Source organism: Cicer arietinum, chromosome 3 (assembly GCF_000331145.2).
Source record: "Cicer arietinum cultivar CDC Frontier isolate Library 1 chromosome 3, Cicar.CDCFrontier_v2.0, whole genome shotgun sequence".
In the NCBI taxonomy this organism is placed as follows: domain Eukaryota; kingdom Viridiplantae; phylum Streptophyta; class Magnoliopsida; order Fabales; family Fabaceae; genus Cicer; species Cicer arietinum.
The window spans coordinates 75168176-75191443 of record NC_021162.2 but is presented as its reverse complement, the minus strand read 5'-3'; the positions used below and the strand labels follow the sequence as shown (position 1 = coordinate 75191443).

Genomic DNA, 23268 nt, shown 5'->3' with positions numbered 1-23268 from the left:
TAATCTCTAATTTATTAAATGTCAAAATCATTTTTTTAATAATTGGTAATAAACTATCCCATGATTGATAATCAATAAACTAAAGAAACGATAAGCCATAAACTTAAGGTTGTACCATGTAATTTTAACATTTAGGTTTATTTATACACACTTATATGATAGCCTTTAACACATTATTTTTCACTCATTTCTAGTGTCTTTTCATTTAATCAAAGTTTTTTTATTAGGACATCGTCGATCGTTGATATAGATGTTGATGAATTCAATATCAATGATTTAAAAAGCAACAAAAATTTAGAGATAGAAATAAATAAAAATTATCTCAAATTTTGTCCCTTAGTATTAGAGAAATCAAATTTAATAATATTTTATAAGTCTTTAATTTTTTTTTGGTATTTCAACTTTTTCCATAAGCGAATAATAGTGTTAATAAATTCCTTGTTTGATATGTGTTTTAACATAGAGAAAAAAGTAAAAAAAATATCGAAGGTTGATTGTATATATAAATTTAAAAATTGAAATTATTTGTATATCATACACCATTTAATTCACTTATACATCGTACAATTGTATATTAGACATACTAAACTTCCCCATTAATGTATATGCTTCAATATTTAAAATATCAAACTTTAACTATAGTTGCTTTCTCAAAACATGAGAGTTCACAAAATCAATTTGTAATGTACTTATGTGAGACTAATCTTAAATATGACCTTTCTTTTTTTGTCAAAGAAAAGAAAAATGACATTTCTCTTTCTTTTATCTTTATTTGATTTGATAATCAACCATTAGCAATTACTTCACGGACGCACGACTTCGCCATTGGATGCCTACTATGTTCTCTCATTTGAATTTCACATATCTTGTTTGTATGTTCAAAAATATATAACGGAAATAAAAGGAAGGTTACATAAGAACGAATGAGACAATGATCAATGCATTAAACCTAAAGGAGTTGTATCGTGGTAAAAAAAATAAGAGTTCGAGTCCCACTAATCCCCTGCACTGCATTTATTGGCTTGCTTGAGGTTGTCTTTATGATGTGTGTGCATGAATAGATGCAAAATGTAATTTGTTGACGCACATGTGACATATAGCCTTGTATTGCGAGCACACCATAAAACATTTGTGTACCTAAGAGTCTTCTGTTACACTAATTGTTTTGTCACTAGTTATTCTCATCATACCTGTATATAGATTGGTGCAAAAAGTAGTTTCTTTGTGCACATGTATTGTAAAGTCGTGCAAAAAGTAGTTTTTTGTGGACATGTGTTGTAAAGTCGTGCGCTAGAAGCACAACATAAAGAGCACTGCACAATACATATGACATAAAACATTGCACATATGACATATAATATTGTTTTAGATTATGCATGTACATGATATATGCATTTACATTTTCGATACACTCATTTACATTTTCGATACACTCGTAAGACAGAACATTGTGTAACATCAATTGGTTTGTCAATAGTTTTGTTTATTATGCATGTACATGATATGCATTTACATTTTTTATTATTCTAAAATAAAATATAAGTAAAATAAACATATAAAAATTTGATGCATTTGATTTTAATTTTTAATTAAATACATTAATTTTGTATATATTATTTTTATTTTATTTTGAAGAAAATATTAATTAATTAAGTTAAAAATGAATATTGTGTTTTGATTTGAGCTATCAATTTCACAAGTCAACTAATTATCAGACGTAATCTATATATTAGAGGGGCTAAAAATTTCATAGTTTAAAAGACCGTTAAAATTAAAAAACCTTTAAAATTTTGTGGGTTTAGGTTGGTACATGGGTTTATTTTATTTTTTAAAAAAATTGATATTTTTTTTAATAATCTGAAAATGTTTTTTCAATAAATAATTTTTTTCTCTCAATATTTTGCTAAAAGAATTTCCATTTTTTTTATAAAAAAAGATTTACATTTTTTTTCAAAATTTATTTATTCGAAAAAAATAATTTTTTGATTTCGTTCACAAAAATTTTCGAAAAAAATAAATATAAAAAATTTCAAAAAAAATATCTCAATTAACAAAACATTGGACTTATGAGTTCATCACTTAAACCCATAAAAATAATAAAATAATGAGCTGAAACTTTAAATAAATTATTTCAATAAGGAACCTAATATTAGGGGTTTAGTATGATATTTTTGAAAGGAGACTTGAGATTTTAGGATTTTATTGACACCTCTAACCTTGATTAGTAGTAAGGTTTCTTAGAGAACTAATTTATTTGATTAAAAAAAAACTCGATTTTTTCAAGAAAAATAATTATTTTTGATTTTATTCACAAAAAATTTTGAAAAAAAAAATTTAAATTTTTATGAGAAATTTTTTGAATTTATTTTTTTAGAAAAATAATTATCAAAAATTTCAAAAAAAAATCTCAATTTATAAAATATTGAATATACGAGTCTCTTACTTAATAAATTTATTTCAACAGGGGACCTAGTAATAAATGGTTAATATTAAGACTTAAAATCTTAAGATTTTATCGACAACTCTAACCTTAATTAACAGTAAGTTTCTTACTGAATTAGTTGGCATTAATCTAGTTTTTTTTTTTTTTTTTACAAATGATCTTTATATAAAGAAAAAAAAGAGTCTTATATACAGTTGACATCCATATTTTATCCGTAGACGTTGCAAATACAATATTTTTTCCGTTTCTTTTGATCCCTCCCTAATCCTATCTAGAAGATTCTAATTGTATGCAATGGGAGAATGAGAAACCAAAATTTAGGGGAAACAGCAAAACCATCGTCCGTTCTTAGTTTCATTTTTCGAGTTCCCGCTTTATGGGCTCTCTATGTCTCTAGCACATTAATTAATTAATTGTAGGAGTGGCCAAAATAATAAAGAAGCAAATAACTCAAGTGGCAAAGTCTACAGAGAGGGACGATAATACAAGAATACATTCTCAGACAGCCGCAGTGCAAGTAAGTTCCTTCATTTTTCCTTACTACTCAATGCCTTCATTCTCGCGATATGTTTTCTTCTCAGATCTCCATTTTGTTTCCGATCTTTTCATTTTCATTTGAAATTAGGGTTTAGATCATGTTGCGTGCTTTCTGACCTAACTTTCATGTCCATTCCTAAACTTCACGGTAATTATTATTATTATTTTTGTTAATTCATGAGCTCAAACCAACATTGACGACATTTTCTATAACCTTTCTGTTTGGTAAAGGAATTGTTTTTTCTAGAACCACTGGCTTGGCTTATCATGCGCTTCGTTCAGGTTTTATTTTTATTTTTTATTTAGTATTTATATTTATTGCATGTTTAGATCTACTTATGTGTTAAATGTGGATTTTAATTTGTAGTATGAGGGCGTGTTTGGTTTGGTTTTTGGTAGAATTCTTACACGGACACAGTGAACTTGTTGTCAATTCATTGCGTTCATTGATTCACTGAGTTACATTGAGATGGAGGATTATATAGTTGAGTCGGTTGCAACCGTAATGCCAACTGCCAATTGACTCTAACAAACTCATTCTAACCAAACTTTGGCCTTTTTGTTATATATTTTTAGAAAAGTTATTTTGGTATTCTATAATTTAGAGATTATCTTTTAGAGACTTTTAAGAACATGAGAAGCTGTTTTGTGTTTGTGTGTTGTAGTGAAATTAACTTCTTTTTTTTTTTTAATGATTTTTTTTGAGAAGCTACAAACAGCTTCTCATTTTTAGATTATTTTTCAGTTTTTTAAAAAGCTATAACCAACAGATGCAAACTATCAAAACTGAATAGTTATATTTTTTTTAAAAGTGATTATTTTACTAAATAAGTTGTAACAAACACACCCTCAAGCCTACTGGTGCACAAGCTGCACGTACATAACTCATTGCATATATACAGTGATAGGTTTGAGGAAATGCTTTCTGTTTTTATTTTTCTTTTATTTCAATTGTTTTCTCTTTTCAAAGTTTTCTAAGTGAAAACAACTTTTTTTTTTGTTTTCACTATTTGCTATACAATTTTATGAAAGCAATAAATAAATTGAAAACAAGGTGACAGGTTTGTGCTTAAAAATGAAAAGAAAATTATTTTTGATACCAACAGGCCCTAACTGCATTCCCTATTTTATTTTGCATGTTTGGTAAAATTGTTGTTACCCGTAGAAGCAGTTTGACCTAAAAGTGAAAAAATATAGCTTTTGCGTTCGGTTGAGGATTTCATGCTAATAGTATGTGGGGGTGAGCATTTGCAGACTTGATTATTGACGATCTAGATTTTGTTAAATTCATTTTAGTGAGTTTTGAACTATTGCAATTTATGTTTAGATACCTTTATATACAAAAAATGATTTTAGTATAAAATATGGAAGCTGAATGCAAAAGCATGGCATGCTCTTGCTTTCATGGGATTCTATAACCAAACTTGATTTTAGAGTAAGATATCCAAACAACACAATGTTTACATGGAATCACATTTGTTGGTATTTGAATGGGACTTTGTCGAGCACAGATCAATGCAAACATGTAAGTGTGTTTGGTTTTGCAGCGACAGAAATTGATTTTGAATTAATTTATTTTGTAAAATTGATTTTGGCTAAAATAGAGTTGAATGTAAAATGATTGGTATTTGGATATATTAATGTAAAAGTGAATTGAACAATACATTTGATGCTAGAAATCAATTTAAGAGGCAAAAGCTCTAAATTCTAGCTTCAAGTTAGAATTAATTCTAGAGGAAAAATCAATTCTATACCTCCATAATCAATTATACGAACTTACTTTTGAGATTACAGTTTCAGTTAATATTAATGTTGCAATCACCCATTCAAACACTCATTGTGTTGTTTATTTATGATTTCCTTGACAAATAAGTAATTGGGGGTTTGACTTGTGTCAATCAGGTGAAAATGTTGCACTGTGTTGGGGTATCAAATTTGTGAAAAGGCAGAAGCTTCCCGTTTCTGTGTTGTAAGATTCAGGGAACTACAATAATTGAGTTTTGATTTCAACTTACCCATGGAGTGCAACAAGGACGAAGCTCTGAGAGCTAAACAAATTGCTGAAAATAGAATGCAATGTGGTGACTTTGCAGGGGCACTGAAGTTTGCCATGAAAGCTCAAAGACTGTTTCCTGAGATCCAGAACATTACTCAAATCCTTACTGTTTGTGAGGTTCACTGTGCTGCACAGAACAAACTCTCCGCGTCTGATATGGACTGGTATGGAATTCTTCTGACCCAGAGATTTACTGATGAAGCAACTATAAAGAAACAGTATAAGAAGCTGGCACTGCTACTTCATCCCGATAAAAATAAATCTGCTGGGGCAGAGGCTGCTTTCAAGTTGATTGTGGAAGCTAACAGAGTATTGAGCGACCAAACCAAGCGTTCTTTATATAACAAGAAGATTAGAGGTCCTGCTGTAACTACAGCACTGAAGGTTCCACCCCATACTCAGAATTCAAATCAGCGGGATGCGCAGCAGACATTTTGGACATCTTGCAAACATTGCAAAACTCAGTACGAGTATTACAAATCCATTGTAAATGCTACCTTGCGTTGTCAACAATGTTCTAAACCCTTTACAGCTCGTGACATGGGCTTCCAGGGTGCACCACCAGGAAATACACCGTCGTCATTTAATGATCGTAAAGGTCCTCAAAACCATGTGCCACCAAAAGAAGCATCGAAAAGTAACGGTGGAAAACCTCATGGTAAAGGACCGGAGGACAAATTTCCGCAGTCTTGTCCTGTATCTATGACAAAATGTACTGCTGGAGATGGAGTCTCTTGTAAAGTTCAAAAGAGTAAAGATGACCATGGGACTGCAGGAGTGACAAAGGCTGGTGCCGGAACTTCCAACCCTGCTACATCCAAAGCTAAGCAATCACAAACCCCGACAAATGTTGGAAGTAAGAGAGCAAGGCAGTCAGCATCGGCAGATTTTAGAGATGATAACAAGGCTGGAAATGGTAATGGCATGAAAGATAGCAATGTTCAAGAAAAGGGAGTTGATCCTTTTGTCTCTGACGCAGGAGTCCACTCTAGGAGATCTTTCAGGACAAAGCAACATGTTTCATACACAGAAAATGCTGGAGGCACTGAGTTTGAGAGTGCTTCCAAAAGGCCACGACAAGATGAATCATGTAAGGACATTAAAGTGGAGAAAAGAGAAGTGTCTTCAAGTGGCGGGTTGTTCGATACCACAAGTCCAGCTAGTTTCACAGCTGATGTGGCTGGTCAGAATGGAGAGATGAGAAATAAAGCAAATGCCCAACCTGAAAAAACAGTTTTAAGGAATAAAATGAAAGTTGAGCAATTGAATCTGCAGAGAAAGGAGACGTCCAAGTTGGATATTGATGATAGAAAGGCCAAAGCTGATGATTCTCTACTGAAATCGAATCCCACTCCCGATATTATTTGCTGTCCTGATCCAGAATTCAGTGATTTTGACAAGGTTAAGAAAGAGGAATGTTTTGCTGATAATCAAGTCTGGGCTATTTATGGTTATGCTGACTGTATGCCAAGATTCTATGCTCGCATCAGGAAGGTGCACTCCCCTTTCAAGCTGGAGTATATTTGGCTGGAACCTAATCCAGATCTCAAAGATGAGATTGATTGGTGTGATGCAGATTTGCCTGTTGCCTGCGGTAAGTACAAACTCGGCCATCGTCAGATAACTAAAGATGTTGGTATGTTTTCTCACCAGGTGCGTTGCATTAAAAGTTCTAGAGGTTCGTATCTGGTATATCCCATGAAGGGAGAAACTTGGGCAATTTTCAGACATTGGGATATAGGATGGAGTTCCAAACAAGAAAAGAAATCAGAATTTGAATTTGAATATGTGAAAGTCTTGTCTGATTTTGATGGGATTGATGGTGTTAAAGTTACTTATCTGAGTAAAGTGAAAGGGTTTGTTAGTCTCTTTCAGCAAACAGTGCAGAATGGAATTGGCTTATTTTGTGTTCCACCTAATGAAATGTATAAGTTTTCACATCAGGTTCCTTCAGTTAAGATGACCGGTAAAGAAAGGGAAGGTGTTCCAAGAGGATCATTTGAACTTGACCCTGCTGGCTTGCATAAGAGTGTTTTTCAAGTTAGTGATCCTGGTGATGGGAAGATGGAGGATGGAAACTTAAACAATGGGGTTACTTCTTGCCAGGGATTCTCTGAGGGTAAAGTTGAACAGGCACTGTCTAATGAGAATATCCACAAAGCAAAGTTGCGAGAGAGTAATGGTCCTGAAATAGTTTCACCAATCATTAGAAGATCACCAAGGTCAAATGCAAAAAGTATGGACAATGGTCATGCAAGCACTAGTGAATATTTGGTCAGAGACGATGATAAAAACACTAGCAGCAGGGACCACGGTCAACCGGAGGGTAGTGAAGCTGCTGCATGCCAAACCAATGAGAATTTCAAGACTCCACAGAAACACGAGAAGAGAAATTATCAAGGTGAGGCGTTGACAGTTCGAAGGTCGCCTAGAGATTTAAGCAAGAAAAACGATATACAAGGTGCTGGTGAATGTACAACAGACAAGTTGACTGATGATCGTTCTAACACTAACAATAATATTAAGGAAAATGTGTTTTCTCAGTCGGTTGGAAGTGATCGTGCTTGTTTGAAAAAAGATTCCAGAGTTGTGGGATCTTGTTATGACTTTAAGAAGGAAAAATCTAGGGAAATGTTTCGGTGTGGTCAGGTATGGGCAATATATGGCGATGGGGATAATATGCCTGATGTTTATGTTCAAATCAAGAAAATTGAATCCACCTCTAATTTTAGATTGCACGTTTCCGAACTTGAACCCTGCTCGCCACTAAAAGGTTTGAAGCGAACAATATCTTGTGGCTCCTTCAAAATTAAAAATGCCAAACCCCATATTCTTTCTCTCTCTGCATTCTCTCATCAACTAAATGTTGAACCCATGGAAAATAGTATATATGAAATTTACCCTAGAAAAGGCGAGATTTGGGCACTATATCAGGACCAGAACTATGAACTTCCTTCTTCAAATCAGGGCAGAGGCAGAGGTAAATGTCATTTAGTAGAAGTATTAGCAGATAATGACAAGAATATCCAAGTTGTTATTCTGGTGCGTCTTAGTAACTCTCGGCCAATTTTCAAGGCTCCCATTATCCGTCGATCTAAGAACGGTATAATTGATGTATCAAGAGAAGAGGTTGGTAGATTTTCACATCAGGTTCCTGCTTTTCAGCATAGTGGGGAAGACGATGTTCATCTCAGAGGTTGTTGGGTGGTTGATTCTTCTTCAATGCCTTGTTTTTGATACCCGTAGACTTAGTAGTATAGCCTTTTTATTCTGTGTCTCTCATTTAGTTAATTGTGAACTTGTTTTCTTATACAATTTAACTAGCTATTCAACCAAGTATGAAGAATGTTGTGGAAATGTGTTGAAAAGATTTTCATGTTCTATATTTTGATCACTTAGTTGTTCCCGTTAAAGCTGCTGTTCTGTGTTTATATTCTAGTCATCTTTCTGCTTTAGTTGTGTTGGCATTTCACACTTACGCCCTATAATATGATATCCTGATTTATCCCTTACAATTATACTATGCAACTTGCAACTCTCGAGAGGAAAAAATTATATTGGTTATCATGGCATAGAAAAATTGTATGGTTTCTATCCTTATGTATTGGTAATTTTACTCCTGTTGATTAATATGATCAGTATGGTGTTAGAGGTGCGAACACGCACACCCATCAACAGGGTTTATGGCCTAATTATCGTTAAGTTTAGGTTAGGCTTTTTAAATAGACAAGGTTAAGGATTTTTAGATGTGTTTTAGGGCTTTCAAATTGACATACTCCTTCTAATTATTATTGTAATTAAAAATAACTAATTTTACGGTTATTAAAAAATTAGTTAAGTTAAATTTATTAAATTATTCATTTGAATGTTCATATACTCAATTATCGATAATAAATGTTTTTTTATTAAAGTATGAGTATGTTAGAAGTATTAATATTAAATAAGTTAAAAATAATTAACTCTTGTTTATAATACTGACCGATATTTGTATCGTTTTTTTTTATTTATAATAGTGACAAGAGTGCGTGCTTAAATAAATATAAATAATACTCTTTTTAGAATAAATAAATTGTTATGTTTTTTTTTTTTTTATATAACAACTATCAACAATTTCTCTCCAATAAAATAATTGTACAACCTTCATTTAACGTAATTTTTTCTATTTACACCCTTCATGTAATGTAATTTTTTCTATTTAAATGACTCAATTTATTAGTTATGAAGAGTAATTTGTGTTATAGACTTATTATTTTATTAGGATTTATAAATTAAATATTATCAACTACTTTTTTTAAATATATTTATTTAAATTTAATTTGTTTTTACTTATATTTTATTACGGAAAGTATTTGTTATTACAATCATTATAAAGGTTTTCGAAAAAGTATAAGCTTACTATTTTTTTAGTTTGCATCATCTCAATACAAATTTATCTCAATTTATGTTAATTATTTTAATTTCTTTTAATTTTATATTTTTTTTTAAATTTTTTTGTTGTTGTAGGAAAAGTTTATATCATATATATACATATAAAGTTGTGCAAAAGTTTAAAATTAGTTGATATGTTATTGAAACTCATGAAGATTAACGATATTCAATAATGGTGTATAAAATTTTAATTTTGATATATCTTAATAATATATAAAATGATTTTAGATTTGTACAACACTTTACATACATAATCTATACGATATAAACTTTTGATTCAATGAATTTATTTAAAAATAATAATAAAATTAAAAAATATAGAGATGATTTATAGAGATTGAGATGAGTCTCGATTATAAAGATTCATGTATTTTAAGTAAAAATATTAATAACCTTTTCAATATTTTAAGTAAACTAGTCTATACCAATATTAAAAAAAATTATGTTAAATCTCAAAATAAATTTAATTTATTTGGTTTATTAGTTTCTTAGTTTATTTAAAAATAAGTCATATTACTTATTTAAAAACATTAATATAAAATGTGAACGGCTAACAAGTGTACGTGAGACACTTATTAAAAAAATAATAATAATAATTTTTTTTTTAAAAATTGTGCATTTTTTATTTTCTTTGTTCCCACACTAGTTAACATGAGCCATATAAAATAAGTCATTAAGTAAACTAATACGACATCCTAACTTTTTAAAAAGATGTGACTCAACCTTAAAAATATTTTATCACAAATAATATATATGTTTGTTATAGCTATTTAAAAAGTGGTTTTTATTTTATATTTTTAAAAATGTTTTTTATAATAACTTATTCAAAAATAGTAAAAATTATTTAGGATTTATTTGTTATAAATTAAAAAAGAAATAATTTTAACAATCAATAATTTAGATATAATTTATTATATATGTATATATAATATCAACATTTGATATTAGTCACTTTATTTTTTAAAATCAATTGTTTACTTTAGAAAAACATAATTCATCTATTAGAAGTTTGGGGCAAATGTTGAAGAAAAAAAATGTTTGGGGCAAATGTAATGCAAGTTAATTAGATACTTCGATCAACAATCATTACACCATCTTCATAAAGGTTTTATCCTCTTGCTCGTGTATTATACCATTTGTACGGGTCACATGTTTAGATTCTTTAGTCATTCGATCTAAAACGAAGTATGCATTTGGCTCAGTATTGACTACTTCCCCCAAACAAATATATTTGACATATCCAAATTATTAGATATAACACAAATATATTTGACATACTATACGTTATTTGATATAATACAAATATATTCATAATTATTGTTGGATATCGATTTAATCTAATATGATTAATTATGAATATAAAATTTGGGTTGAACCGATTTATCGAAAATTTATCAACACATAATTATGAATATATTTGTATTATGTCAAATAACAATCTTAATACATTCAATAATAAAGACAAATGTTAACAAGAGTTTAATGATTTTTGTAAGATATTGAATACATAAATATTTAATTAAAAATTTATTGAAAGTTGTAATTTTAATTTTTTTTAAAATTTTAAATTTAATTTTTTGATTTCTTAATAAGTAACCTAATTAAAGACACATGTTATCAAGACTTTTTGAAAAATAAATTACAAAATTATTGAGATTAGACGTTCTTTTATGAATAGTTTTTGGATGAATAATGATTGAAGTTTCTAAAAAAAATATGATTGAGATGATCCTAATAATAATTAATTAATGACCAAAATGTAAATCTGATGATAAAAATAAAATGACCATAAAGTCTAGTCAATATAATAATACATGTATTCTAGTCTATCTGTTTTCATTTTTTGTATAATTTCTGTGGTATTGTTTCGTGTTGTGTTCCATTGGGGTAAGGTTCCTTTCGTTTTGTTTCAATGGGTTGGGAGATGTCTATCACGAGGACTATTTGGTACTGTATTTACTGGCTTTCTTGATTAACCACATCTTGTGCTTATATAATATTAAACAAATAAAATATAAATAAGCAAACTATCCGAAAGAAAAAGAAAAAGAAAAAAAAACTAAGCCAACCAAATTTAATTTAATTTCATCTTTTAATGCTACACTAAACTTTCCGGTATTTCAATGAGATTTTAACATTGTTACTTACAAAGAAGCCATGATTTGATGATTTGCCAAATTTTATTTATTTATTGATCAAATTTTAATGTATATATTCTCGTCCTAAATTTAAAATACAATTATGATTGTATCTATTTCATAAATAACTTGGTTGAACTAAAAGACAATTAAATTAAAATAAAATTATGTATGATAATTTCTTCAACGGTGACCAAAAACTAACTAGAACTCAAAGCTTACTTTTGGTATTTTGCAATGTATCAAAATACAAAATGGTTTTCGTAGCAACCAAAAAAAGGTTGTTAGAAGTGAGGACAGTATTTTTCCACAAAATCACTAAAGTAATAAGAATTTCAACTTGAATATTTTGTTCATCAAACATTCATGACAAACATAATGTAACTAATTGTAATTAGGAATGATTTACGAACGAGATGAGACAAATTATACTTAGACCAAAGGTTATTTGAGGAACACCTCGCCTACTTATAATTCATTCAAAAGCGTGAATTCATAGCGCTTCACAAAAGTTACGATTAAAACATATTGAGATACAAGAATTATAGTCACGAATATATAATTAATGTATATTTAATTTTTAACTCGACCACATGTCAAGTGAAATAAAAATGAAATTTTATTGAGTCATGCTTAAATATTTAAGCGAATATATTCTTTGACTAAAATATTAAAGTGTATTGAAAGTAAAAAAATAAAATGGAATAGAATTGGACATTGGAATGACCAAATCTGAGTCATCATAATTAAAACGTGTACTACTACACAAACCAAAACCTTTCAATTCAATTTCGAGGGTTATTTCTCATGTATATGGTGCACGACTTTATGGAGTCCGCACAATGGAATTGTCTTTAATAGAAAGAAGTTTGTTGTGCAAGTCTTATATAGCCCTCACTCTAAAAGAAGAACGTAATCAATATTCATATGTTTGATGTCAGAATATAAATAAATAAAACTGATTTAATACGCAGTTTCCGTGTTACTACTATTACACCAACATTAAGCACGCGTTTTTTATGACTCAGTTTAAGAAGCAGTTGCTCCGTACCAGAAATTAATCGTTTGTGATTTGTTTGTTAAACTAACAGATAGCGATTTTGCAGTTCGTCCAATAAAAAAAATGCGTTATTATTAATAACTAACTATATAATAATAAATCACAAATTAAAAGCATCGATCGATCGCACGCACACTGTTCCATTGTTGAGATTGAAAATCAAATTAGGGTTTGGAAAAAGGATTTATTAGACAGAGAGTAAGAATGGGAGGGTGTTTGTCAGATACGAAAGGAGCGAAAGAAGCAGTGGGAGGAGGTTCTCAAAATCAAAATCAAATTGCGACAACAAGTAACAGCAATGACGCCGTCGAATTCTTCTATACGTCTCAGGGTTTTCAGCCATTGTTCACTCAAGTTCAGGTACATACATTTTCAAACGCAAAGCTGTACTGTCACACCTCTTTTGATTTCTTTCTTTTCTAAACCCTGGCTTACGGATACAATTTCTGCGCAACGTATCTGCTTTTCTCATCTTCGCTTTCAATCCCTTCATTGTTTGAAGAAATATCTTCAAATTTTTACATATCTTTTGGTACTATGCTCCATTTGTTACCTTTTCTGGTAAAAAAAAAACATTTCATTTTTAAAATTTAATCCCTTTCTGAAAGCTTTCAACCATTCATTACAGTTTTTTATTTGTTTTCTAATTCAAATTAAAAGATATGTAACTAATATTTTTTAAATAAAATTTATACTCCGACGGACAATATCACTTATTGAATAACTTATGTTTTTTTTATAAAAAAATAAATTATTTTATCTTATTTTTTTTTAAAATTATTAAATAATAAAATATTTTTTTTAGAATTTATAACAAATGGAACTTATAATTTTACTTTATTTTGTTTATATATTTTATTTTTACAATTAGGCTTTATATTTATAAACTTTGTACCAATATTTTAAAAAAATTATCATAGATGAAATCAATGAGATCTTTGGATCATAATTTAACCTAAAATAAGAGAAATCAATTAAACTAATTACAATACAATTGAGATATCAATGAACCAACTCACAAACTAGTCAACTGATTCTTTATGTAATCGATTGATTCGGTGGGTTCAGCTCTATTTTTAAAACAAAGGTTAACAAAATTAATTTTTCTTAATTCATGTTTCTCTTTAAATTATGTTGGATGTAAAGTTGAATGTTTCTTAATTTTTCTTAATTTTTCTTAATTCATGTTTCTTTATTCTAATCGTTAAAAAAAAAAAGTTGAATGTAACCTTACTTTACTCAGTGCTTCCAATTGAAAAAAAATGGGTGGGAGTACTATTTATTTTGATTTAATGAGAGTTTTATAAGCATAAATTTTTCATGTCAAAATTGTTTTCTCTTTTTTATTGGTCTAATTGGACATGATACTAATTATTTTTTTCTCCTTTTATAAGATATAATTGAGTTAACAATTTTATTGAGTCAACTATCTCTTATAAAAAATATAAGAAGAAGTAAGTTATTGTTCGTGTATTTGTGAATATAAATCTTAGTGAACAAGGAAACTCAACCGTACTTCCAATTTGTGTGGCTATATGATGTTGACTCAACATTAAATTTCGCTATTTTTAATAAATTGTAATAAAATATTATATATATTTGCTCACATTATAGGTAATTTTAATAAATTGTAATAAAATATTATATATATTTGCTCACATTTATTATAGGAAAATATTGAGTGATAAGAAAGTAAAAGTAATAAATAAATATCAAGATTTGGAATCAATGTTTTTTCCATTCTCTCCATGTTTTCCACCAAATATTAGTGTAGAATGCATTTGTTCGTTTGAAGTTTAGGAGTAATTCATGGTCTCTGATACCATGTTTGAGTACATGGTGATGAGAGAAGACATTTACAGATCTAATTGTACTGAATGCTTGAATCAGTTACAAGAATGGTCACTCGAGGCTTATATAGCCTGAGTCATTGCATGTACAATTACGTATAACCAATGAGAGCGTGACACATGTCACCTTACTCTAATTGAATGCTAAAGTGATGGTAACAATTTAAGGTGCATTGATGTAGAGAGCTGCCAAAATGAGTCGGATCAAATTGGTCAAGCCATCAGGCTGATATATTAATACTAGTCGGATCTTAAAAAAAGAGACTAAATAATGAAACATTTTTTTGGGTACGGATCATTTAGCACACGTTCAAATTGAGACCATGTTGGACTAGTATGTGGAGCTACAAACTGAGCCACAACAACTAAAAATATAATATTTTTTTTAAAATCATTATAAACAAATTTAGAAATTTGAGATGACTCAAATTTATATATATAACTTGTTTTTTCTTTCTATTTTTGGAAAATTGTGTTTTTGAGTTAGTTTTGTAAAACAAAAGTAGTTGGTCAACCATAATTAAAAAAGAAAAGCAAACCTAGTTTACTAAAAACACTAAAGCAAATGTATCTCGGTAAAAGACAAGATCAATCTAGCATTATGGTGGTGTTTTCGCCGCCGCCCAAGACAAGAACTGCCTATACAACACCTTCACTGATTTAGTTCTTTTTGTGAATGTCTACTGACCAAGACTAATATCGATTCCAACTCCGTCCTCCTGCTTTTAATACTAATTGTGATTAAGTTCTATGTGATGGTAGTTATGTATTATAATTTTATTTTATTGTTTGTACTATGTTAAGTGATTGAATGTATTTTTGTGTTTTAATTTTTATTAATTAAAATAAAATGTCGAGAATAAATGTGTCGGTCGGGGGTTGGCTTGCATAGTTCATAATAGATAGACCAATCTTGATAAAACACAATCTCATAACTGAGTGGATCTAGTCGAACTGGCTTCACATGTTCAAACTCTTCAGATTAATGCGGGTCAAGCTATCCATTTGACATCTCTTCATATTAATATGAGTCAAATTAGGTTGATCCATTTGACAACTCTATTAGAGCCAATTGGGGTGTTATAATAGAAAATAGGCTTAATTGTAGTTTTGCTCCCCCAATTTTAGCTGAATCGCAAAAATAGTCTCTCATTTTGTTTCTCTCCAGTTTTGGTCCCCCAAACATAATTTTGTACTTATTTAAGTCACATAATGCCTCAAGATCTCATGTGCAACAATTGTACCTGAAATCTATGATCATAAATGATGTAGTCCAGTTTTAAAAAATGAAATTTCATGTTTTAGATCAAAATTTTGTTTGGAGACCAAAATTGGAAAGAAACAAAATGGAGGAGACTACTTTCGCGATTAAGCTAAAATAAGGGGACCAAAACTGCAATTAAGCGTAGAAAATAATTAGACAACAAAATATATTTTGAATATATATATCTAGTCCGACCTCTAATAAATTGACAACTCATTATCCTTGTATTTTAAAAAAATATTATTTTATATAAAATAACATCGCTCTTTATTATATATCATTGTTATCTTACGTGTGGGTTATCAAAATTATGAAAATGAGTATCCAACTAAAGAAAAAAACGATAATCAAATATCATAGTGAACCATGATATTTCCCCAACTATATGTACCATGATATTCCTTTATATGTTTATTTTATAGACGTAGTAAAATTGATTATTTCTTACGTAGTAATAATGATATATAAAGTAAAACGAATTTTTAAAAAGTGTTTCTCATTTGTTTGTTTTCCTATTTTTACCTTTCGATTTATTTATTTCAAATATATACTGGAGTATTTGTTATTTGTATTTGGACAATTACTTCCGGTCTTATCTTTTGCTGCAGTTATCACTCTCAGCGTGTAACTTACTTGATCTGGACATTGCATCAAAGGTAATTTTCCTATAAATAAGAATCCATATGTTGTTATGTAAGAGATTAATTTTAACACACTGTAAATAATTATTATGTCAATCAATCACTAATACTTCTAATTAATTGATCCTATAAAATATTTGTATATCGTCATTACATATCATTTAAATCTATTATGCAATATTGACATTAAAGTCTGCCACCTTTTTATGTCAATGTTTCTTATTTATATTTCAACACATTTATGATAAATAATTCATGTACATGTAATATGAACTATTAATCAAAATATTGATATTAATCACATTAGATAATTTGGATCCTAGGAAAGTAATTTGTTGGTACTAATTGGCTGTTCAACATCGAGATTGTAAGCATAGTTTATCCGAATTCATATTTTCTTTTTTAATTTTAGAGTGATCCAATGGTTGTGGTATATGCAAAGAAAGAAGGTGGGAAATTGGAAGAATTAGGACGCACTGAAGTGATAACAAATTGTTTGAATCCAGAATGGATACACAAAATTACTATTGCATTTCAGTTCGAGATTGTTCAACCACTTGTGTAAGCTATCCTTCATGTGCCTAATATTTCTACAAAAATTGTGCTTTTGTAATTGTGGGTATATATGTATGTGTCAAAGATATTACGAGACTTTTTTTCTTTTCCTAATTTGATTTATTGGGCTATATATATAACTATTCCCCTCTCCCTTATTTTGCTTTGTTTTTAGATTTCTTGTGTATGACATTGACACAGCATATCATGGCGTTGCCACCAAGGTTTGTCAACCAACCATATATTATATAATAATAACTCTGCCTTTTAGGGTACTGTATCTAAGTTTTTTTTTTTTTAAATCTCATTTTTATTTAAATGATCCCAGCTCCATTAATTCAACGTATGCTTATATATCAACCTGTATTGCAAAACGAATCAGACATAAAAATTTAGATATGGTTCTATATATTTATTGTTGATGGAATTAGTGAATGGTTGTGATGGTGAAGTTTATTTATATTTGAAAACCAAAGTTTGAATCTTTAATGTGTTGTTGCAGACACTAAAACTGAAAGATCAACAATTCCTTGGAGAGGCCAGTTGCACTTTATCAGAGGTCAGTTTCAATCTACTAATTCATCAATTCGTATCAATTTTCTTTTAGCAAAAATTATCGGTTCACATTTTACACAATATTGGTGCACAATTCTTATATTTAAGTTAAGTGCCTTTAATTTTCATAGACTCTTAAATTTTATTTTTTTTCTATATATTTTTTAAAGAGTAGAATAGATATATAGATACTACCCTAATCTTTTTTCATTGGTGTATGTGCATGTGCATGCATGGATAACTAACTCACTAGATAACAAATGTATATTCCCCACCAATGTTTCATATGGAACCACAAAAAATTAAGCGGTCGATTCAAACATATATTTTATATATTTAGTTTAATTAATTTAGGCATGAATTTGAGATTTTTTAGACTCCCTGAGATTGAAAAAGAAACTACCAAGAATTAATCTATTATTTCTTTTCTTTTCTTTTTTCCAAGCTACTTTATTTTTTGGTCAACATTTCCAAACTGTTTAATACTTGAAATTTCGTTGGATTGACATATAGACTATAGACCTTATGCATATTAGTCCGCTTCAATTATGTACAACTTTCGAGTGGCCCGCTTCAATAATGTACAATTATTTTCATTTAAATTTTAATTTTATGGGCATTTTTATTTCGTTATTTTTAAAGAAGTGTTTGAATTGTACTTCCGAAATTTCTTGAAATTATCTCGGAAGAGTGAGTAGAGATAGTTATACAAATTTTATTGGATTTAATTTAGAGTAAATTACCGTGACCTCTAATTTTTTAAATAAACACATGCCTTCTTTATTTTGTATCAAATTGACAAACACCACCTTTTTTACTGTAACACCGTATAATCTCCGTTAACCTCCACTTTACCTCATCGTTGAAAAAGCTTTTTATTGCAAGCATGAATATGAGTTTCAAAATTATTCAGTTTCTTCAAATCGAATACGGCATCAATTTTTCTATAAGCTAAATGATTAAATATTTAAAAGAAAAATATAACAAATCCAGAAGAAGCCATGTTGAACTTGAAAGACAACATAATGTGCAATATAGTATCGGTGCACAAAGGACTCAAAGAATAGAAAAAGGCACAAACAACAAAAATGAAGTAACTTTTTCGAATCTCCATTTTGGCTATATTGAATCCGTTGCTTTTTAAATTCCTGGCATTTAAAGAGGATTTTAATGTTATATAACTTTGAAATTTGCATCGGCCATGAAATTAAATTACACTATGTGAATCTTAATTCCATTTCCACTTTCATGGAAACATTTTTTTCCACTCCCTTCTTTGGATTAAAAAAATAAGAAATTGACAATTATCTCGTTCTTGTAAATGTTTTATATTTGAGAATAATTTCTTAATTTTGTATCAAACGAGAATCTATATTTCTAACTTTCACATATGTCAAAGGTTATGAAGAGAAATGTTAAAAAAACATTTCTTGACATTCTTAAATATTTCTCATTATTGAATTATCTATATGTTGGTATATTAAATAAATATTTCTATGTTAATTACTCATCCTCTCTTAGTGAGATCACCATTAAATCCATTCAATAATAAAACATGCACTCATATAAAGTTACAAATATACATGTAGCTGGTCAACTTAATTAATTATATAGCTGCTTGCTAACTCTGTAGCATGCAGAATTAAGATTATGGAGACATTGGTGTCTCGTGTGTTGTGTACTATGTAACAGATAGTGACCAAACCAAGCCGACGCTTAACCTTAAAGCTTCAAAGCAAAAGAGGGAATAGTAGTCAAAGAAATCTAGGGGCAATTACCATTCATGCTGAAGAGACTGTTGCTGCAAAGACTGCTGTTGAGATTATCTTTCGTTGTTCTCACTTGGATAACAAAGACACTTTTTCTAAAAGTGTAAATATTCAACCACCTAGTTACATATATATTATGTTTCATATTTAAGTGCATATTCATTTATTTGTTTGTTTTTTACATTCTTTTTCTTGTAGGATCCTTTTCTAAGGATATCAAGAATGGTTGAGAGTGGAGGTTCTGTGCCTATCTGCAAGACTGAAGTTATAGACAACAATTTAAATCCAAAATGGAAACCTGTTTGTCTCAATTCCCAACAGTTTGGAAGTAAAGTAAGCTTGCCACCTTTAGGCACAACATGTCTAATGTTAAATCGTATGAATTACTATAACACTTTCTTAATTACTTTTTATGCAGGATAATCCATTAGTTATTGAGTGTTTTGATTTCAATAGCAGTGGCAATCATGTACTTATCGGGTAATGTTGAATTATAGTTGTTTTATTTTTGTTTGAGCCTGAAAAACTTATGTAGGTCAAGATCCATAGCATTATTATTAAATAGTAGTTATAGCCTAGCGGAATTTGAATAAATCACAATTATTCTGTAAGACACTATTTGGTATAAAATGTTGTCAATTAAAGGCTATAGTAGCACTATAGCACATTGCATAGCAGAAATTAAACAAACCCTATTTTTTGGGATCCACTATTGACAACATTGCTTCATAGATGCAAAATAGTGACATCAAATTTTGTTGCAATCAGTAAACTGCAGAAATCAGTAGCAGAGCTTGAAAAACTATACCAAGAGAAAACAGGCACGAATTTCGTTATGCCATCAACACACCACAAACAAGAGAAGGTGTTCATTGATCCATGCAATCTAATTCAAATTTCATTTTGCCTATAATCTGCTTAACTTCACACTTGATAGAATTTCTTCATTATAGGTTCTGAAGGGTAAACTCTTTGTGGATCAATATTGTGAAAAAGAACAGTTCAGTTTTATTGACTACATATCTAGTGGATTTGAACTGAACTTCATGGTTGCTGTTGATTTCACTGGTAAAGTACTTTCAATTGCTCTATTGCCTAAAGTGATTGCTAATTTCATCTTTGTAGTTTGTTAAATGCTTCAATATTTTGTCCAGCTTCAAATGGAAATCCTCAACAGTCAGATTCTTTGCATTACATCGATGTATCCGGTCGGTTGAACTCATACCAAAAGGTAAGCTTGATAGTTGTCAACGGAAGATTAACATAATGGAATCAATCATGTTCAAGATTCATTATGATCATGTATTAATCCAAATATTTGTATAAAATCATGACCCTACATCTTTTTCAACTTTTTTAGGCACTGATTAACATAAGGTGATATTGTAATTGTCTTGTTTAATCAACATAGTAAAATTTGTGTAGGCTATAATGGAGGTTGGAGAAGTTATTCAGTTCTATGATTCTGATAAGCGATTTCCTGCTTGGGGCTTTGGAGGAAAGATACCTGGTGGTACCATATCTCACTGTTTTAATCTTAATGGGAGTCCAAGTAGCTCTGAGGTGAGAAATTCTCTCTATTTTTTATTTCTTTGGTACAATGGTTCTTTCTCTATTCTTCACTAGAGAAGATAGAAAACTGTGCTGCAATGATGCAAGACTATTCTTGGAAAGGTGGAAAGCTATTGGTAATTGTCATTTTCCTCCTTCAATAAACTCAGTTTCATCTCATTCATCAACTCTAACGATAATAGCATTCCTATATCACAAGCATAAGTAAATAAGTGGCTAATCAACTTCAGTGAAAGTGAATCGTTTAGAAGAATCTGAATTCAAACCTTGGCCGAAACAATCCTAAATCAGACTTCATCTCGGTCAAACTCTAGATTATGAGGGCTGCTTTACCTTGGGAATCGGAGGATTGAGACAAAAAAGTTGCATGCATAAGTTCCACTACAAATCATAGAGCATTAGAGCCTATATTAAATCTCCATGTTTTCTGATTTCCAAATTTGGTAGCAACTCATAACAATATGATAATTTATTTATGCATACAACTTATTTTGCTCATTGATCATGAACTTGCAACATTCTTTTAAAAAATTAACATTTAGTCTTTTGTTTTGTTTAGGTGGTAGGAGTTGAAGGCATAATGGATGCTTATGCTGGTGCTTTACGCAGTGTCAGTCTATCAGGACCCACTTTATTTGGCCCAGTTATCAACATGGCTGCAAAAATGGCTGCAGAGTCCCTTTCATCATATAACAGCACCAAATACTTTGTATTGCTTATCATAACGGTAAGAAAGATAATAAATGCAGTGATGTTGTTTTATCCTTATGATTAAGAATTGAACTCAATACTCTGGAGTTTACAATACTCGTACAAACTGCGCACCAACCACTTGCACCATACGCTGGTACAATTATGATTTAATGATAACCAATTAAATGCTCATGATGTAATCATAGGATGGAGTTGTTACGGATCTTCAAGAAACAATAAATGCTATAGTTAAAGCATCTGATCTTCCTCTATCGATTCTTATAGTTGGTGTTGGAAACGCTAATTTCACAAGCATGGAGGTCTATCTACTTATATCTATTTATCTAAGTTTCTTTTTTCGTTAGCATGGCAATGCAAAGGTTTGTTATATGATAGAATAACATGTACTTTGGCTTGATTACAGGTACTGGATGCTGATAATGGACGTAGGTTAGAAAGTTCTACTGGTCGTGTAGCTACACGAGATATAGTACAGTTTGTCCCCATTACAGAAGTACAAAGTAAGTACTAGTTGTTTAGATCCTGTGTATTCCAAAGCTAAGCTTAACTTGGACTAAACTGACATTGTGGTTTCTAAATGTTTGCTGTAGTTACCATAGTTTTTGAATAAATAGAAGTTACAAAAATATTTTCGAATGTGTCTTATAATAGTAATTTTGTTGATTATATTGACTAGGTATACATTTGAAGACCAAAATAATTAATCAAAGATATTTGAGGACTAAATTAACAAATAAAATATGTCTATAAATACTTTTGTAATTTTAATATATTCAAACCACATTATTTAATCAAACCACATTCTTATGTTTTTGCCAGGCGGACATATCTCAGCTGTTCAAGCTCTTCTAGAAGAACTACCTGATCAATTTTTGACTTTCATGAGAAGCAGAGATATCTCACCATTTCCTTCTCATTTCCCTCACTCATCCTCTTAGCGACTACTAACCTTTTTTCTCTATAGATAGTTAATCCACAACTCCTAAGATTTTAAGTGGTACATTTTTTGTGTTGGTGAAGACGAAAGTTCAGGTTTCAATATATTAGCATGCTTTCATTCATTCAAAGGAACTGTACATAGAAGCATGAATCTCCGATATATGTGGCAATGTTGAATGTAGAAAGTAGTAATTCATGTTACTTCTATTTTATGTTAGCTAGCCTTTAGTTTACATTTAGTTATTTCAGCTTCCAGTTGCTCTTCTTTTTTTCCCGATTTGTGTATAATTTATGTACCATTCATTGCTGAAAATAAGAATGGTTTACTTCAATATTCATATATGGTATCGGTTGTGAATAATTTTTCTTCTGCCACCTTCTTTTTTTGTGAGATCCTTTTTCATTTGGAAATCTTTTTTCTGACATTCACATGGCCAAAACCTCTCGTGATCTATCAAATGTTTTCTACATTCTCCCCCCAAAATAAAATCTTTTCCTCATCATTGTTTCTCCAATTCAACCCTTCAAGGAAATTTTCACTGCTGGCCCTGTCCCATGACTGTAGCTCTTGTCACAAGCATTTTGTAGTTTGATGAAGCTGCCAAAATTCGGTTTGCTACAAATTTAGAATCTCACTACTTCACTATTAGTTGTATTCCATTAAACAAACAGATTTTTCAATCATTTCATTTTGCACCAAATTGAAAATATATGCAATGAAATCGGCAATTTTTTACCGACCCCCTT

The 23268-nt window shown here is 30.0% G+C and overlaps 2 protein-coding genes across 5 annotated transcripts; both read left to right on the top strand.

Moving 5' to 3' along the window:
• Positions 1-2653: 2653 nt before the first annotated feature.
• LOC101488726 (uncharacterized) lies at positions 2654-8449 on the top strand. Of its 3 annotated transcripts, XM_027332554.2 has the most exons (3): positions 2654-2960; positions 3212-3262; positions 4883-8449. In XM_027332554.2, exon 3 carries the CDS (start codon positions 4998-5000, stop codon positions 8271-8273), a length of 3276 nt encoding a protein of 1091 aa, XP_027188355.1. In that variant the 5' UTR covers positions 2654-2960; positions 3212-3262; positions 4883-4997; the 3' UTR covers positions 8274-8449. The 3 variants fall into 3 exon arrangements, with proteins under 3 accessions (XP_027188355.1, XP_004494655.1, XP_073222117.1); XM_004494598.4 differs by lacking the exon at positions 3212-3262; XM_073366016.1 differs by lacking the exons at positions 2654-2960; positions 3212-3262 and adding an exon at positions 4204-4220.
• Positions 8450-12650: 4201 nt separating this feature from the next.
• Positions 12651-22896, top strand: LOC101515749 (protein BONZAI 3). 2 transcript variants are annotated; one of them, XM_004494596.4, is made up of 16 exons: positions 12651-13022; positions 16385-16432; positions 16830-16978; positions 17148-17196; positions 17475-17531; positions 19220-19399; positions 19495-19629; positions 19715-19776; positions 20065-20161; positions 20250-20364; positions 20451-20527; positions 20722-20859; positions 21428-21595; positions 21768-21881; positions 21986-22082; positions 22402-22896. In XM_004494596.4, the coding sequence occupies exons 1-16, from the start codon at positions 12867-12869 to the stop codon at positions 22518-22520; spliced, it is 1761 nt and encodes a 586-aa protein (XP_004494653.1). In that variant the 5' UTR covers positions 12651-12866; the 3' UTR covers positions 22521-22896. The 2 variants fall into 2 exon arrangements, with proteins under 2 accessions (XP_004494653.1, XP_027188868.1); XM_027333067.2 differs by lacking the exons at positions 12651-13022; positions 17148-17196 and having other exon boundaries at positions 16387-16432.
• Positions 22897-23268: the final 372 nt, after the last annotated feature.

Coding starts and splice junctions, on each gene's coding strand:
- LOC101488726 (XM_004494598.4), top strand. CDS start 4,998: ATGGAGTGCAACAAGGACGAAGCTCTGAGAGCTAAACAAATTGCTGAA.
- LOC101515749 (XM_004494596.4), top strand. CDS start 12,867: ATGGGAGGGTGTTTGTCAGATACGAAAGGAGCGAAAGAAGCAGTGGGA. Junction 19,630..19,714: donor CCCAACAGTTTGGAAGTAAA/GTAAGCTTGCCA, acceptor CTTTTTATGCAG/GATAATCCATTAGTTATTGA. Junction 20,528..20,721: donor GGTTGAACTCATACCAAAAG/GTAAGCTTGATA, acceptor AAATTTGTGTAG/GCTATAATGGAGGTTGGAGA.